The following is a 19,458-nucleotide window of genomic DNA, read 5'->3' on the forward strand; positions in this document are numbered from 1 at the left end:
CGTTAACTCGGTCCGCACAGGAACAGCTGAAGTCATTTCGAAGGAAAGGGACCCAGAGAAGGAAACTGCTTGGGACTTCTGTTCGCCCGTCACCAAGCACTGACTTGCCTAGTGATCGGGGTGCAGTGTGTTGGGTCAAAAGCACCCGCAGGAGTAAAAAGCTGGTGGTCGTGGGCCGGTCTGCTGAGTAGAGAGGAGGGGAGTCCGGGAGGGTTGGGGACGGGTGCCTCGGGGAGCCCTGCCTGGAGATGCAGCTCCAGAGGAGGCAGACCTGGGTATGCGGCTGAGCGAGGCCTTTTGGGAATTTCTGCAGGAAGGAGCCTCAGGAGGGGGAACAGGAGGAAGTAAACGCTGGAGCAGGGCTGAGCCCTTCCCGGAGAAAGGCAAGGCCCACGTGAGCCTCGCAAGCCTCTTCTTTTTTGAAAGTGCTTTTTTCAGGTACAGCTGACATTCGAGTCCCATAAGCCGCGTTCCTCTCCGGAGTGTTCGTCCGGAGTGTTCCTCACTTTTCTGGCTCCCCATTCGCCGCCCACACCGCATTTGTCCTTCGTTTCTCCATTTTCCTTCTCTCCTGTTTGCTTCTCTGCTACCTTCTCGCCGCGTCCATTTTAACCTCACATGAATGAGTCTCTCTCTCTGTATTTCTCTGTCTTTGTCTCTCTCTCTGTTTTTCTCTCTCTCTGTCTCTATCTAACTCTCTGTCTCTCTTTCTCTTAGAGGTTCTCAGGCCTGTCTGCACATTAGAATCATTTCCGGAAGCTTTAGAAAATCCCAAGGCCTAACCGGCATTTGATTAGCGTGGACTGATTAAACCAGCGTCTCTGCGCCAAGTCCAGGCATGGGAAGAGCTCCCAGGTGATTCCCCGTGGGGCCGAGTTTGACGACCACTGCTCAGGGGAAAGTCCTTCCCCATGAAATCAAAGAGCAGCTCCCTCCCACCCCCCACTTCTCCGCCCTCTCCCACTGCAGGTTGGAACAGGTGGGGCTTTGCAACCTGTAACCACCCTCCCAGCTCAAGGGAAGTGACTTAAAGATGGGACTCTGAACCCAAGGGTGCTCTTTGCCACTCCCATTTGGCCTCCTTAGAAGCATAGGCATGGGCTTCGGTTTGGTTTGAATTTTCCTTGGCTGTTTCCTGTTTTCCCCTCTCCTTTGTCTAAGGGGTCTCGGGGCCCCTGGGAGTGTGGAGCTGTGACCCAGTTCGTCAGCTCTAGGCTTGGCCGTAACCTGGCTGGCGCTGGCCAGGGTGGAAGAGTCCTTCGTCCTATCAATCCCAGCGATCTAGGACTCCTGGAGGTTTCCCTGATGCGGGGTGGAGAATGACCTGGATTATCCTGGCCTTTGCAGACTGGGTCTGGAACCAATCTAAATCAGCAACCCAATATCCTTAAAGGGACAGTCCTCTAGATTTTTGGGGCGTGGGGTAGGGGGAGACATCTTAGGGTGTGTTGCAAAGCTTTAGGGTACAATGGAAAGACCCAAAACTCAAATTGGGTTCATTCTTTTGTTCATTCTTTCACTTGGCAATATTCTGGAACCCTGTGCTGGGTGCCAAGCCAAAGATGAGCCAGACAGGTACATTCCTGGATCCACGGAGCTCACAGCCCAGGTAATAGCAAAGTGAGCTGATGAGATCAGGTCTCCTTGACCCCCCAATCACTAGGCTGGTGACTTCCTTCTTTGGGCTCAAAAAGCCCATTGTCCATCTTCGTTCTGGGTCCATCTCCCCACTAGACTGAGCCCCCTGAGTGCAAGACTAAGCCTTGTCCTCTTTGCCAAGTGGCCATAGGCTGTGGAGTCAGATGGGCTTGGGTTCAAATTCTGGCATATGCCTACTTTCCACCTGAGACGATACCAGCCCAGTGAGTTGCCGTAAGTTATAGTGCTGTGTAAAACTCTCAGCCCATCCTACCACACGCTAAGTGCTTGGCGAATAGCACTTGGTCTTCTTCCTAGTCCCATAGGTACTATTATTATTCTGGCCTCTCCTGTGGGGTCTGGGCCACTTGGGGCCTGGCCGAGAGCCAAACCAAGTTGGCTTGAGGTGGGTCTGGTGTGGCCATTTCACTTCCCCCAGGGCAGTGGTCTTTGCTGGCTTCTGGCCTGGCACCAAGCCTGCCTCTCTCTCTCTTTCTCTCTCTCTCTCTCACCCGCTCTCTTGCTCTTCTCTGGATCTGTGGGTTAAATGCAGGATCTCAGGTTCCAGCCTCTGGGAAAGGGGACACCTCGTCCAGGCTCTGTTTCCACCTACTGTCCAGAGCATTGTCTTTCTTCCATTGCCTCCTCCTCCCGACTCAGGTTCCTCAGCCCAGCCTGCAGCAGCCCCTCTCATCCTTGTCTGAGCAGAGGAGGGAGAGACATTTGTTTTCTTGTCTTTTATTTCATTTTTTCCTAGCTGTGAAACAGTCCTGCAAGGCAGGCAGAGCGAGGGGTATATCCCCATTTTTATAGAAAGGGAATCTGAGGCCCAGAGAGACTGAGTGGCCAGCCCAAGGTCACAGAAGACTCTAGCCCAGTTCTCATGACCCCCAGGCTAGTGTGTTTTGTACCTCACTGAGCTGGTTTCCAAAGGCCCTGGATACAGTAAGGCTGAGAAAAGAGACTTTCTGGGAAGACAAGAGGCCTTTGAAGGTTTTGCAAGGGCAGCTGAGGTTACTTTTTCAAGCTTGCTCTAGACCAATTGACAGGCAGGTTTCTTCAAGGGCCAGCGAGGGAAGTTTGGGACTTGTCTGCTCCCAGATTCTGTGGAGACAGGTGTAAGCATCGGTGTAATTCCAGGCTTTCTTTGGCAAGACCTACGCAGGGGGCGTGGAGAGACCCCAGCAAGGTCCTTCAGGGGCGGCGAGGGTCAGGCCCAGGAGCAGCTTCCTACTGCTGCACCCGGAGGGCGCTTAGAATCCAATCTAAGCGTGGACTTAGAAACCTGGCTTTGCTACTTACAGCTCTGTCACCTTGGGAAGGATACGTGTTCCGAGCCCAGGTTTCATGCCCTGTAGGCTACTGTGGAGATCGGATGGAAGGGGACTTGCTCTGGAAGCAGCACAGCGTTGCTGCTAGCATCTGCTGTCATGATCTTCCAGTGGGGCTGCCGGGGTGCGGTGGGGGGTTAGGGCCCACAGATCCCTCTAGTGTGGGAGGGCCTGAGCACCACCAGTCATTTAGCAGCATTGCCCCCGTTCCACTAAGTGCCAATGAGTTCTCCATTGTGACAACCAGAAACTTCCTGTCCGCTCATGGGCGAGTAGAATTTTCCCCAGGTGAGAACCCCTTCTCCCTCTCTCAGGGCTGCTGTCTGACACGGCCGTGTGCTTTTGCTTATAACTCCCTGGCTTCTCGCCTCCTCCATCTCTCCGCACTGACCTGGGGCTCCCCCATACCCAAGCGCCTGCTCAGATCCTCCTGTGCTGTTGGGCCTGTTTCTCCCTCTGGGATATCTCTAGCCCAAGGCCTGGCACACATCAGGTGCTCAGAATGTGGTCCCGTGCTTGGGGGCGGCGGGAACTGATTCCACCTGCCCTGGGCTGGGTGGTGTTGGGAAGAGGAAGGACACGGTGATTAACTTTGAATGTCATGTATACCTATGGCTCAGGTGTCCCAGGGTGCAGTTAATGGAAAGGAGTGGAGGTGCTTTTGGAATGGGCATCAGGTTGCTGGAGGCCTGGCCATGTCCCCTAGGAGTCTCGGTGAGGAGGAGGGAGTCAGATGTTTTTGCCTGGCCAACTTGGGGCAGAAGCCCAGGGAGGCAGGACTGTGAGAGACTGGGCCAGGCTGTCTGCATCTTCATCCAACCAGCCCCTGCCTCTCAGGGCCCTGACTGAGGAAATTAGCAGAGGAAGGGAATGGGCAAATTCTGTATTGAGGTAAGACTGAAGCCAAGATAGCTGGCTTGGTATCTAGCAATAGTTCACTGTCACGATAATCTCTCATGTTGTTCATCATTTTACAATGAGACTTTATACCCATCACCGGCTCCATTTGACAAAAGTGGAAAGTAAGGCTCAGAAACTGAGGTAGAAATTCACACAGCCAGGAAAGAGACACGTCCAGAAAAGAAGTTTCCTTGGAGAGGGCACAGCCTAGGGGATGTGATGACCACTGGTTGCTCCCTGGCCCAGGTGAGGTCAAAGCCTTGCTCCTCTGTGTCTGCAGCTCTGGGCCTATGGACCACAACTGCACCAATTGGGATGGGCCCGGGGTGAGAGGAGACAGAAGTTCTGGGTGGCCTCCCAGGCTGATGGCTGCTCAGCTAAATGCCAGCCTCTAAGGAAATAGTCTGCCATGGAGCCCTTCTCAGCCCAAACAGAGCCAGATATAAGAGGCAAAATCTAGGGAAGAAGAAGTAAGCTATTCTGGGGGGGGTCACAGCAGAGCTTCTTCTTTGTGCCAAGATGGTGCTTTAGACTCTTGATTCTCATTCCAAAGTCAACCCTGGAGAAGCTACAGAAGCAAGAGGGAAATATGGATTCCAGGAAGTAACAAACAAATAGACAAACAGACATGAGAAACCCAGGGAGACCAAAGGCTGTTTGGGCTGATACATGAGTGTGGAAGATGGAGGCCGCCCAGTTGGGCCGGGGTGAGTGGAAGCTGCAGTGGAGAGCTGATCGGAGGAAGTCCTTTTATGTTCTGCTCTTTCCTCCGCCTGGTCTTACTTGGGGCAATTGTTGCCTGTTCTTTAACTAAGGAAAATGGTGACGACAGCCCTGGTGGGATGAGGATTGATGGAAATAGGTGTTGATAGACCATCTGCTCATCCTTGCTCTCAGTGAATCCCCCAAGCTAGTTTCTTATAAATTCAGGACTGCCTTCTGTCAACCATGTTTCTCCTTAAAGGCTCAGAGATGAGACCCTGACTCTGTTTCTCTGGTGAATAAGGCCCTCCCTGGTACTCATGCCCACCATATGACTCCTAGGGACTGACACAGCCAGCCTTCCATGCTTCCCCGATACTTGTTACCAGACAGAATAGCTCATAACAGGGGGACTTGAACAGGGTAATGTAAAGAGACACTTGGAGAGGGCCTTCCTATAAAAGAAAGACAACACACTAAACAGTATGTCCCAACTGGGGCAGGATCATGAGAACAAATGGACCATAAAGAAATATATTAGCAACAAAAAAAAAACAAATTAGTAAGTTAGGAAGATCAATTTGAGGAAGTCCCTCGGAAGACATCAGGAAAAGATTTATAGACAGTAAATAAATAAATAAATAAATAAATAAGCAAATAAATGAGCTAAGAAATGGCAGCTAGAAGTAGAAGTACTGACATCTGATAATTGGAATTGCAGAGGAGAGACCAATATAAAAATCGAATGGAAGGAATATTTTTAAAAAATAAAGAATTTTCTATAACAAATGAAAGATGAAAGGCTTTTGATTTGAAAGGGCTCGCAAAATAGTGCAAACCAGGAGAGATAAAGAAACCCACAATTATATGCATTATACTAATTTAAGAATATCAAAGATAAAAGAAATACACTTTTTTTCCCCCCAGAGGGAAAGAAAAGGTCATCCACAGAGTTACGAGAACCAGACGGCCATCAAGCTTCTCAAAAGCAACATGAATGATGTTTTTGAAGTTGCGAAGGAGACAAAATAGTGCAAACCAGGAGAGATAAGGAAACCCACAATTATATGCATTATAATAATTTAAGAATGTCAAAGATAAAAGAAATACACTTTTTTTCCCCCCAGAGGGAAAGAAAAGGTCATCCACAGAGTTACGAGAACCAGACGGCCATCAAGCTTCTCAAAAGCAACATGAATGATGTTTTTGAAGTTGCGAAGGAGTTTTATATTTAGTGCAACTCTTATTCAAATGAGAAGAAATAAGAAAAATACTCTTAGATTTACAAAGCTTGTTACACAAAAGCACAAATTAAAAACGCTTTTGGAGGAAGTACTCAAATGGGAAGAAAAACAATTCCAAGAGATGCTTTGAGAGATATAAGAAGTAAAGGCGGTCAAATATCTTGGTAAAGACTATTGTTATCTTAAAAAAAAAAAAGAAAAAAAGAAAAAAAGAAAGCTAGAACAAATAAAAAAAGAAAGAACACACATCCATAAGAACCTTGAATTAAAATTCTAATCTAGATAATATCAGCCTGAGGGTGTGGGCTGAGGTAGGGAAATCGAAAAGGTATGAGAGAATATTAAAGTACTTGTCATGTTAAGGGAAATTATAATTATTGTTTTGTTTAAGCTATTAATAGAGATACATAAACATGCTAAGGGTAACTACCTTGAAAACAAAAATAGAATGTATCACTTTTCAACTAACAGAAGAAAACCTAATCCATCCAATGGAGAGCTAGAAATGAGAAAAAAGCAAGCAAACCAAAAGTACAATAAATGGAAAGTGGAAAGTATAAGTTAAGGTGGTGGAGGAAACAAGCCTTATAAATATAATTAAGATGGTGGTAGCAATGATAATACATGTAAATGGTGAAACTACTTAATTAAAACACAAAGACTCACATATAAGGTAAGGAAATAAAACCTAATAATGCATGCCCTAAGAAGATACACTTAAATTTAAAAACACAGAAATATTAAAAATAAAAAGATGGAAAAAATACCAAGAAAATAAAAGGGTGAAAAAGATATATCAGGCAAATGAATCAAAATAAGCTGAGATAGCAATCTTAATATCTGACAAAATAGAAACTAATGAAATAAACATCATAAGAGACAAAAAAGATATTAATTACTGGTAAAAGGAAAATAGACAAGAAGGTATAGTCATCATGAGCATATAGGCAACTAATAATACAGTTTCAAAATTGTAGTAGTAGGTTTTATTACAGCCATTTTTTTGAAACTGATAGATCAAGCAGAGAAAAAGAAGCAGAAGATTGAATAATATAACTAGTAAGCTTATAGAAAATAATATAAGCTTGAGTATATATTGTACTATATATAGAAACCTACACTGAACATATTCCTTTTAAACAGAGGAAACATTTGTGACTGTGAATCAGGCCATAATAGAAGTCTCAATAAATTCCATAGGATCAATATCTTATTACTATGTTCTTTGATTGATTGTAATGCAATAAAAATAGAAATGAATAAAATAAGGAGCTATAATGTCATATATATTTGGAAAATAAATAACATATTATATAACTCTTGGGTTTAAGAGAAAATCATAAAGGAATGTTAGAAATATTTAAAACTGAATAATAATGAAAACACTACATATAAAATTTTATAGGATACAGGAAAAATTACACACAGAGCAAAAATTATAGCTTAAAATACATTTATTAAGAAACGAGAAAAATTAAAAATAACAGATTTACTATTCAAAAAGTTGGGAAAAGCGTCACAGAGCAAAAGAAAATAGAAGGGAAATAATTAAGGAAAGGGCAAAAATCAATGAAATGAAAATAACAACAGGAAAGATGAATGAATCCAAAGCTGATTCTTCATAAAGTTTAATAAGATAAACAGATCTTTAGCAAGACTGACGAAGAAAAACAGAGAGATGATTTAAAAATGAAATATGGAATAAAAAGGGGGAAATAACTATAGGCACAAAAAGATTTTAAAACATTTTCAAAATATTGTATGAAATATGTGCTAATAAATTTGAAAACCTAAATTCCTTTAATATGAAGAACACAGAAAGGGTATCTACCATCACCATTACTATTTAATATAAAACTAGAGATCATGGCCAATACTCTGTGGAAAGATAAAGAAGTAAAAAGGTCAGAATGGAAAGGAAGAGACAAAACACTTCTTTTTGTCGATAATATTATCATATACACAAGAAAAACAGAGTCAATAGACAACCTATTAAAACGAATAAGAAAGTTCACAAATTGCCAGATAAAAGAGAAACTTATAAAGGAAGGAAAGCATTTCTCTATGCCAGCAGTAATAAACTAAAAAATGCCATTAAAGGTACCATTCATGATTACAACCAAACTATAAAGCATCTAGAAAATAATTAAAAATGCGTAAGACTTCTATGTAGAAAAGTTTAAAATCCTAATAAAGGATGGTAGGTAATTCGAATAGACGATTTAATATTATAAAAATTGACATCTTCCTAGGTTAATTTTTAAGTTCAGTGAAATTTAATCAAAATTCCAGCTGATTTTTAGAAGAATTTGGTAAACTTACTTTAAAATTTATCTGGAATGATAAAGTTCCACAAATAGGTCAACTTTAAAGAAGAGTAAAGATATTGAGACATACAAAAAAGCCATATTAATTAATGCAGTGTGATAAAGTTCAAGAATAGACAAATAGGGATAGAATAGAAGGCTCAGACATAGACCTTAACATAAAATAAATGGAGGCAAGATGATTGCTTAGCAAGCTAATGTTAGGAAAAATGACTCTTCGTATGGAAAAAAAAATAAAACTGGACCCCCACCTAAAACCACATACAAGGTAAAATATACAATCATAAAATATACAATCATAAAATCAGAAAATGTAGGAAATATATTTAACCTAGAGGAGTGTAAAGACTTCTTCAGCAAAACTTGAAAACACACCAGGATTAAGGATTTCCAGTCAATGAGGGGCACCAGGGACAGAGTTAATAGCTAGATGGCAATTGTGAAAGGATATTTTCAATATCTAAACCAACAAGGGGTTATTATCTAAACCGTACAAAGAGCTCTTGTAAATCAATAAGAGAAAGATAGCTATACTGATAGGAAAAAAAAGGGATAGAGAATATGAACAGGCAATTTACAAGCAGGAAACTTTAAAGGTATCATTAAAACCGAAACGAGGTACCAGTTAGACTGGTGAACTTCAGAAAGCTGGGTAACACCAGGATGTGGGAAACAGGAATCCGCATGCACTGGTGGTGGGAGTGTAGACCATGGCATGGCAGTGCCTGGTCAGATTAAGTGTATCTATCACGCAGATCTGAAGGGGGCAGGCATAAGAAGAGTCACCGCGTTTCTGGTGGTGGGGAGCGGGGGGCAAGCTGGGGGTTCCTCACTGGGGGTGTGAGTAGGTCCGATGTATACGGTGACCATCCCATCCCGATTTGACCAGGACTTTTCCACTTTGAGCCTAGGAAGTCTGTGTCTCAGGAGGCCCCTCAGTCTTAGGCAAACCAGGATAGTTGGTCACCCCAATATGTGTTAGATTGTTCCACGGAGCATCATGCAGCAGGTAGAAGCAACAGGTTAGCATAGCAAGAGGGATGGAACTTACAAATCATGGTCAGTATAACAAAATGATATAAACATAAATTATATGCTCACAAGACAATAAAAATTTTACAAGAACACACAGGACCAAATGATACACGTTAAACACATTAGAATGGTTGTAGGAGGGAAAGACTATGGGAATAAAAGACAATACACACATACATAAATACAAATATACATAAAAACAAGAGTGGGCCTTTTAGGGATTCATGAGATAATGTGTCATACACTGAGACAAAACTCAGCCCTCTGAGCCTGAGATTTAAAAGTGAGTGGGGGATGGTGGGGAGCCTTCTGGGGTGACATAGTAGGAGGTACCTCACTAGCTTTTGGAGAGAAAGAGGTGAGGTCCCTGTGAGACTGGCTTTGCCGGAAGCCAGGTGGGCTTAGACTGAGCCCTCCTCCTGCCCAGGGAAACACAGGGAGAGAACCCCTCCCCAAGGCCTGCTGGGCCCTCAGCTGGGGCCCTTTCTCCGGAGACAACAAAAGGCCCTGAGCAGCAGGCCTGGACTGCCACTGGGTCAGTTGTTCACCTATGCAGAGGCCCCTGACAGGAGTCTGGGTGGATGGGGAGAGGAAGGCTCCCTCCCAGGAAGCAAACCAGAGATGAGGAGCCCTGAGCAAGCCAGCTTCCCAGGATTTGGGGCCAGTGTGCCCCCAGAAGGCAGGGAAGTGCTTGTTCCCCTCTGGGCTCAGGGCTTGAGCTGTCTGGAAGGGCATCCTACCTACCTCATCAAAGTCAGCCACATCTTCACAGTTCTCCAGGACCCGGGAGTAGAAGGATTGCCCTGGGTGGAGAAAGAGGAAATTTTAGAGTCTGGTCTCCCTGGACAATGAGCTTGGGGTCACACCTCTTGATCTGATAGTTGTCATTTATAGCATTTGGGTTCACACGGCACCTGCTGTCACCCCGGGACCCCGTGCCTTGTGCAGCACTCACTAGGACGAGGCAAGTTCCCACAGTGTCTTATCCGACCCACTCAGCAGCCCCGTGAGGCAGGCAGATCGAAGGCCATTAGCTCCATTTTACAGATGGGGATACTGAAGTACGAGAAGGCACCAGGGTGGCGAGAGAGAGATGTGGGAGTGGCGCCTCGGCCTCTTTTGTCTGCCATGCTGCCTTCCCAGTGGCTTTCTTGGCTGCCTTTTGTGGTCCCCTCAGCTCTGCTGGTTTTCCCTGGCCTGCGGCTGCCCTGAGCAGAAACCTGGACCTGAGGGCAGTGGGCGCACCGCTAAGTGACAGCTCCCTTCCATGAGCGTGTCCGTGGCCAAGCCCAGGAGCTCCTGCCCAGGAGCTCCTGCCCAAGCCGAGCCCCGGGACAACCAGGCACACCCAGACCTTCTTCCCCCGAAAGCCAAGGACCTTCAGCTTCCTCCACTCTCTCATTGGTTTTTCTGTGAACCCTAACAGACGGGAAAGCCTCCGTGGTTTCTCCCATACAATGTCCCTCCTTCCCCACTGGCACAGCTAATAGGGAGGGTGATAGGGACACACATTTCCCCAGACCCTACCATTACCCTACATCCACACATCACCTGTCAGGGCGGGAGTAGAGCTGCTCTCTCTTCTAGCCCACCCAGTCAGAACGGGCCCAGTATGGTTACGTGAAGAACCATAATCAGGTGAGGGTAAGGGCAGGTTTGGGGAGAGGGTGGGCAATGTGCGGGAGACGCAGGCCAGTTCAGGTCACTTTGAGAAATAATCGGTGGCGTTCACGAGGTAACAGGCCATGTTCGTCCCTGCATAGAGGGACAGAGAAGGTACGCAGGATCGCTGCTCTCAGGCAGTTGACGATCTAGTGGGAGAGAGCAGGGAACCGGAACAGGTGGCCAGCTCGACACCACACAGTGCGTACCCCACAACACAATTTTACACGAGGCAGAGAAGTGGTACAGAGAGAAGAGGATACATGTTGTTTTGGGGGGACGGAGTCGGGGAGGAAAGAGAAAGAGTACGTGAGCAGGGCTTGTAATTTCTATGATGAAGGGCAGGGGAGTGAGAAGTTATCGAAAGCAACATATTTTGACTTTTTACTGTATACATTTGAGTTAGTTTGGGTTGTCACTGATGAGAAGGCTGGGGACCCAGGAGAGGACTTGCAAGACATGCAGTGCTCTCTTCCCCACAGAAAACCCAGGGGACCAGGCATGACCTGCACTAGGCCAGGGGAGGTGAGCCCCCTCTGACCCTCTGCTGTGATGGGGCTGGGGATGGAGGAATCAGCTTCTCTCCTCTGGCCTCGGTTGCCCCACCTGTCTCGTAGGAGGGTTGGTACAGAGACTTCTAGGGCCTGCCTGGTTTCTATGACTCAATAACGAGTCCTAGCTCAGTACAGGCTAGCTACACCTTGACTAAGAGGACAGTGGGTAGATGTCAGAGGCAGGTGGATGGTCTGAAGAAGGGTGTGTGTGTGTGTGTGTGTGTGTGTGTGTGTGTGTGTGTGTGTGGTAGGCATGTGGGGAGTGACTGCATCTGAGATAATGAAGGAAAAAACTATAAAGCAGAAGCTATATACACAGAAAATAGATGTAAGTAGACAGATGGGGAAAGAAGATTCTTTAGCACTAGCTGGGGACAAAACAAAACAAAACACCAAAAAGAAAAACCTCAGCAATAAAGCGCAAGACAGTAGGAGAGTAGAGGGAAATGCGAGAGTTGGTGCCCGAGCTTCTTTTCATTTTTCCCGCAGGCAACACACAATATAAATTGAGAATCAGGTGAGAATGTCTGCGGATTGGGGCTTCCCCAGGGACCTGCCCTCTGAATAATCAAAGGCCTTTTCATCCTAAAAGATCATAATGAGCCTCGAATATGGCTGTGCTCAAGGGTCTCCTGGAGGGAAAATTAAGCAATTCAGTGGATAGGGGCAGGGGACTGTCATAGATGGTGTCAGGGTTCCCATATGCATGAAGCCACAGAGGCTGAAAGCCGCCCAGCCAGCTTATTTCCTACAGCCTTGTTACAGAGGACATGAAATGCAGTGAAATTAGTCATTGTAGAACTTCCACATCGAAATACGGTAAAACCTCATTGCCTTAGGCCCTGGGGATTTAAATGTGATGAATATTGTCAAATCGGATGAGTTTAATTTTACCTCTAGATATTTGAAAAAAAAAGGGAGAGGGGTTGCTGAAACAAATCAAATGGTACAGAAACAGTGGAAAGGGAAATTTAGTAAGAAAACAGCATATCCTTAAGCATTTCTGAAAAGATGCTGTTTAGGAGGGTTTGTACAAATAGTGGCAGGGATCATGCCAGTGATCCTTTTCTATTCATTAGGACCGATGTGGGGGACCTCTGCTGTCCCCTCCAAGTGATCAGCGGGGATCGCTAACCCCATCTCTCTTTTCAAGTTCGTCTCCACTCGACACCAGTCCTGTTGAAATTTCAGCTCCATTTTAAATGACTTTCAGACAAAACCATTTAAAATCCCAATATCCAATCACCTTTCTTGCCACAGAGAAGAATGAGAACAAGTCTTGAGAGAAAGAAAATAGCCCTTCTCTGCGATGGAGAGGCTTTTGTGGTTAGAGTGAGGAGATTAGATGGGGAAATTGAACAGCATCCTTCTTCGTAGGTGCTCATGAGCCGTTCGGTTTGAAATAAACTCCTCTTCGAGTCAATAAATGACTTTGGGTAGCCGACTCTGGGCGTGCAACTGTGATAAATGCCATGACATCGGATATGCCCGAGTGGAGGGGCTCAGGAGTCCAAAGCTTAATAGAAGTAACTTGTATGTCATTTGCCATTTTAAAATATCTGGACTGCAGCCACCCTCTGAAATGAAGGCGAAGGCAGCTCTTGTTTCCTATGCAGGATGGAATGCTAGCCTTTCATGGGACGTGACTTAAGGGTACAAAACATCTCGTCTCCATCAAATGGCTCTGTCTTTCATGCAGTTTACCTCGCTAGAGCTGGACCTTGAGCAAAGGCAGGCATGTAAGGACAGGGCTATTAGCCGGTGAGCACCCATTCATTCCCACCTGCAAGAGGGTCGTCCGCTCAACACGGCCATTGGGCTCTGGAGGGGGTGGGGGCTGTACAAAGACCATTCAAATCAGGATGCAGCCTGAAGAAGGCGGATAGGTTAGACATTTATGAGGCAAAATTTGGTCCTTGGCGAGCAGAAAGTGTAAATAAAGTGAGAACTCAGGAAAAGGAGAAAGGTCCTCGACTTAGCAGATCAAGGAAACCGTTGAAGAGGCATCGGCATTTACACTGGAAGATTGGAGGGTCTAGCTTTGCTGAGAGATTGGGGAGGAGGGAGGGAGAAAGGACATCAGGGCAGTGGAGCGGGACACAGGACAGGGGAGTTCTGATGGTGAAAGGAAAAATGAAAACGGTCTCCCCTCGGGGAGTAGCCCGCAGAAGGAAGACCTTGGGAGTGGTCCTGGTGTCCTGATGGAGCATGGGGTGGGGGACATCTAAAAGGGAAGGAGAAGGTTCTGAAGACAAGCTCAGGGACATCAAGGTTTCGACCAGAACCTAGCCCTGTGGCTTATATCAGTCCCATTACTCTTTTCCTGGCATGAGCTAGAAATAGAGTAAAACACTCTGCTTGTGATTCAGACCTGTCACTATTATTCCCTTTTGTTATTTAAAATCATCGAAACTTCCCCACCTACACTGCCTGGGATAGACTGTATGAAGGGTGGCTCAGGCCAGCACCCCATTCCTAGATGCAATGCCGTGACATCCCCAAATCTGCTTGTCTTCCGTTCTTCCACAGCAGCTCAGGGGTGGTGGCCCTGCTGCGTTTTCATTCTACCTAGTTCAGATCAGCCTGTTCGTTCTGGAAAGCCAGCTACTCCCACCAGGGCCAGGTATCCCTGTGTGCAGAAAAAGAGCCAGGCCTAGACAGGTTTGGAGCCTGGTGCTGCAGCTCAGGGCTGGGAGGCCTGGAGCTGGCTATTCGATCCCTCAGGGTTTCAGAGTCATCTGTAAGCAGGGGCAACTATCCTGGATCAGCCTGCATCCTGGAACCACAGTGAGGATCAGCAAGAGACTATTTCTATGAAAGTTTGAGTGAAACATCAAGTCCCCTACAAGCACAAGGGACGGACCATCAGGTAGTGGTAAGATCCATGGGCCAGACCACCTGAGTTCAAACCCCAGCTCTACTACTTGCTGGCCATGAGCCTTCGAAGAAGTTAACTTCTTTTTGCCTTAATTTTGCCTTAATTTTGCCTTAATTTCCTCACCCATAAAATGGAGGAAATGCTAGCGTTTATATATCTGGTGCATCGTTCATCACCCAATAAGAAATGGCTGTTATTCTACTAACGAGTCCTATAGATAGTTACGTCTCAAACATAAAAATGGTCTCCTCTATTAATGAATCACATTTTGCAGCACATTTTTAGTAGTATATAAAAAGAAACAATTTTCTTCCCCATCTTATATAAGAAGTTTTAAGAATTTTAGAAGTGATTAGCTCTTTTTTTTTTTAAACTAGGTAAAATTTATATACACCAAGATTAAGGGCACATCTCAATGAGTTTTGATAAATGTATTTGTCTCTGTCGTCACTACACAATCAAGGCGTCATTTCCAATCCAATCAAATAGTGTGACTCTTCTAACTTTCTTCGTTTTCAAAGTTGCTTTGACTATTCTAGATCCTTTGCATGTCCTCCATATAAATTTTAAAACAATTTTTAATTTCTACAAAACAGTCTGTTGTGTCTTTTATTGGAATTGTGTTCAGTCCATAGACCGATTTGTGGAGAACTGGCATTTTAGCAATTATGAGACTTCCAATAAATCAACATAATATATTTTCTATATCTTTGGGTTTCTTCGATTTTTCTCAGCATTTTTTTCTTTTAGGGCAGTCTTTCATGTCTTTAGTCAAATTTATTTCTAAATCTTTTATGGTTTTATGATATTGTAAAAGTAATCGCTTTTTTCCAATGGGTTTTATTTCTATAGAAATAGGTGTTTTTTTGTATATTAAGCTTATATCCTAAAACCTTGTTAAATTCACGCAATAATTGTGGGAGCTTTTGTGTCAATTTCCTAGAACTTTCTACATAACCAATTAGGGTTTTTTTTGGTGTATGTAGAAAAAGGTAAGTTTTAATTTTTTCTTTTCAATCCATATGAATTTTTTCCCCCTTGCCTTATCGCACTGGCTAGAACTCCAGTACGGTGTTGAGCAGAAGGGATGAGAGTGGGAACCTCGCTGATGATCTTGCTCATGATCTTAATGTTCCATATTTCAGGATTAAGTATGATACTAGTTGGATGTTGTTTGTAGTTGTTCTTTATCAGATTGAGAAAGTTCTCCTTTATTCTTAGTTTGTTGTGAGTTCTTATCATGAGTGGGTATTGGATTTTGTCAAATGCTTTTTCTGTATCTATCGGTGGTTTTTCTCATATTAATATGGTAAAATACCTTGATTTTTCAATTTTAAACTAACCTTGCATTCCGAGATAAAGCTCACTTGTTATGGTGTGTTTTCCCTTTCATGTACTGTACTTGATTGACTAATATTTTGTTCAGGATGTTTATATGCTTGTTCATGAGGGATATCGGGCTCTAATTTTTTTTTGTATAAGGTCTTTATCAGGGTTTAGGAAGATAAAATAAATTATGAAATGTTCTTTTTTTTCCTGAAAGTTTGTGCGAGATTACTATTCTTTCTTCCTTAGATGTTTTTTAGAATTCACCAGTGAGATTATTTAGATTTGAAGTCTTCTTTATGGGAAAGCAGGTTATCATCACCATCCATCGTCATCATGATCAACACTGTTATTCCACATTTGATTTCTTTAGTAAGTATTGGGCTCTTCAGATTTTCCATTTCTTCTTCTGTCAGTTTTGGAAAGTTGTCTTTTAAAGGATTTGTCCTTTTCATCTTAGTTGTAGAAATTTATTGAGATAAAGCTATTCATAATATTCTCTTATTTTCCTTTTAATGTAATGATATCCCTTCTTTCATTCCTGATATTGATAGTTTGTAGTTTCTTGCTTTTTTTTTTTCCTTAGCAGTCTGTTACAGTTTACCTATTTTATTAATTTTTTTCAAAGAACCCATTTTTGGCTTTATTAGTTTTCTCTGTTTTCTATTTCTTTTGTTTTATTCTCCTTGGGTTTAAGTTTTTAGGTCATTATTATTTTTATTTATTAAAATATAATTCACAAACCATAAAATTCACCCTTAATTCACCACTAGCTAATTCCAGAATATTTTTATCACCCCGAAAGGACCTCCCCCCACCCCCCATAGATGTTGTTAGCAGCCATTCCTTGTTCTTTCCTTCTAGCCCCTGGCAACTCATTCATCTTTGTGTCTCCGTGGATCTGTCTGTTCTGGGCATTTCATATGGAATCATACAATATATGGCCTTGCGTGTCTGGCTTATTTCACTTAGCATAATGTTTTCAAGACTTGGGTTTCATTTGCTCTTCTTTTAGTAGCTTCTTAAGGCAGAAATCTAGATAATTAATTTCAGACTTTTTTCTTTTCTGCTGTGTTTAAAACTATAAACGTTATGTTTTGTTTTCATTATCATTCAGTGAGAAATATTTTATAATTTCCCTTTGTTTTCTTCTTTGACCGCAGGTTATTTAGAAGGGTATTGTTTAATTTCCAAATATTTGGAGCTTTTTAAAATTGCTTATTTTTATTAATTTCTAGTTGAGTTTCAGTGTGGTCAGAGAACATAGTTTGTAAGATGTTAGTCTCTTAAAATGTATTGAGATTTGTATAATGACTTCAGCATATGGTCTATCTTGATGAGTGTTCCATGTGCATTTGAGAAGAATACGTGTTTTTCAGCTTTGGGGTCTAGTGTTCTAGAAATGCCAATTAGGTCAAGGTGGTTGATGGTTTTGTCAGATCTTCTCTATCCCTAATGATTTTCTTGCCTAGTTGTTCGTAATTGTCTCTTGTCATAACAGTCTCCCCTGACATGAGGAACACATACTCAGTTTTATAATGACAGTCGATGACATAGTAGAATGGAGAAATTTAATTAAAAAAGAGTTGTCTAGGAAAGCAGCTATTTCTGAAGTTCCTTAAACAGTACGTCCTCTGAAAATCACCAGCATTTGCAACCCTTCCCCCATTTCTCAGCTAGATGGAGGCCCCATCTACCTCTAACTCTTTATTTCCTAATAATCTTATTCAAATTCCATTCTACCTCCACTTATTTATTTCCCCTCCCACACCCTGTCATATGCAGGTACACACAGCAGAGACTCAGGCTTGGGTCAGGGGTTCATCTGAGAGGGACAGGGTAGGGATTACAAACCTCACCTCTCTGGCTCAGCTCAAACCTGTACTTACTTCCAGATGCTCATTCAAACTCTGTAATGAACTGAGAGCTCTGGTTCCCATTTTTCAGACCCAGGCACTAAGGCAGAGAGAGAGAGACAGAGAGAGAGAGAGAGAGAGAGAGAGAGAGAGAGAGAGAGAGAGAGAGAGAGAGAGTAGTATTTCCTTTTGAGCCTAAGGCAGTACTAGCTACACACTCAGCAACTCCTGGGTCCTAGGTTTGTTCTCCCATTACTGTGACTGATGGAGGAGCCTGTGGTCCCAGTAATCCACAAGCTGGGCAGGGTAACTGCTCTGTGCCAGACACTGGGGATATAATGAGGCATGATGAGAGAAAGACTCTTTTTGAATCCTAAATGGGGTAAAAACATTGTTAAAACTGCAGTCCTGATTGTATCTTAAACTTTGGCTTAAAAAAAAAGCTGGTGAGTGAAAACTGACCCCTGACTAAGTTAATGAGTCCTTCTGCTTTGAAAAAAATAAAATAGAATAGAAACAAAGACTGTGTGGGGGCGGATCAGTCCAGGCAGGAAGCAGACAAAGGGCCGAAGGTAAAAATGATCACGTGATATATTCTGCCTCAAAAAACCTTTCTGGAACTGTCAGTGTGAGAAGCAGATCGCTGCCTGATGTTGTCTGGATCGGGGGCTGCAGAGAAGCCCCGTTACTGACAGCGCAGCTGCTCCTGCCACACCTGCAGGCCGTGCTCCTTCCTGGCACTTCTATTTCAGGTCTGCTCTGGGCCAGGCATTGCCCTGACCCTGAGAAGCCAGCCAAGGTGGCTGCCCCAGAAGAGTCCTCCCTGGATGATGAGGGCTCTAGGTGTTTTCACTCATCATCGCCACGTCTGGCAGAATTCGGGGTCTTAGCAACTGGCAGGAGTCCAGAGGAGGATCCGCGAAGGCCCCCCGCTCCCAGTCCCTGCAAATCCCCGGATACGTAGGGTCCCCGGGGTCACAATCTACACTATTCCTGTCTCTCTAAAATGCCGAAGCATGAGGAGTCGGCGATAATTAGCGTAATCCTTACATTGACACAGCACTTTACAGTTTGTAGATCCTTTCGTGTATATCACCTTTCTCATTTGACCCCAAAGCGGTCTTGTAAGAACTTGAACGCGGGCATGTCTCATCTTCTCCTAGACCTTCGCTTACCACCGAGACTCTCAATTATTGGGCTCCGACCATTTTCCTGGGCACTCACCGTACAGAGCCAGATTTCTGATCCTAGGGTTTTCACTGGAATGACCCACAGGCAAGACCATCTTCCCTGTGCTCCACTTAAACCTGCTCTTCCTTGCATGCTCCCCAGATCTACCGGTGGCCTCGCTGTCCACCCAGGTACCCAAATACGAAATCCAGAGACACCCTCATCCTGCCCTCTTACTCCCAACCTCGGAGCTGCTATCCCTCTCAGAACCCATGTCACCCCTTCTCTCCAAGCTCACAGCCCCCTCCCCACTCCCACCCCCACCCCTAAGCTCAGCGCTCTGCCTGCAACACGGCCCCGGCTTCCGCCTGGTCTCCTGGTCTCCAGTCCTGACCTCCAGAGTGTTGTTTCCAAAACCAGATCTTCCCATCCCATTCTCCGGCTGGGAGCTTCGGAGACTCCCGTCCACCCACGAAGCAAAGCTCAAACTCCACAGTGTGACACTGAAGACCGTCTGCGTTTGGGCCCCAGCCTCCCTTCTGTCCCACTCCCACCCCAACCCCAGCAGGCACTCCCCAAACCCTCGACCTTTCTGTACGCCTCCGCACTTGAACTATTAGCCCCTCTGCCTGGAATGGGGTCTCTTGGGGGTTTTGTCCCTGCCAAAATGCTATCCTCTCTCAAGGGCCAGTTTCAATGTCAGCCCATCCTCTGCTCAGTAAAATGTCCCTGGGCGTCGTGAACTTTCCCAGCTTCATCTGCTGGCTCCAGGGTGGCTGACTTTGAAGGGCACCGGGGCTGGCGGCCTGCTCCCACCTCCCTCCACATGCGCTCT

General features: G+C 44.7%; 1 protein-coding gene across 4 annotated transcripts in view; it reads right to left on the reverse strand.

Moving 5' to 3' along the window:
- Positions 1–19,458, reverse strand: part of OTOF (otoferlin) — a 90,814-nt gene that overhangs the window by 65,126 nt on the left and 6,230 nt on the right. For all 4 annotated transcript variants that reach the window (XM_006910298.1, XM_006910299.1, XM_006910297.1 and 1 more), the window contains exon 2: positions 9,922–9,980. In XM_006910298.1, coding sequence (XP_006910360.1) covers positions 9,922–9,980 — 59 coding nt within the window. The remainder of the gene's footprint in view (positions 1–9,921; positions 9,981–19,458) is intronic.

Source organism: Pteropus alecto, unplaced genomic scaffold (assembly GCF_000325575.1).
Source record: "Pteropus alecto unplaced genomic scaffold, ASM32557v1 scaffold61, whole genome shotgun sequence".
NCBI classification, from domain to species: Eukaryota; Metazoa; Chordata; class Mammalia; order Chiroptera; family Pteropodidae; genus Pteropus; species Pteropus alecto.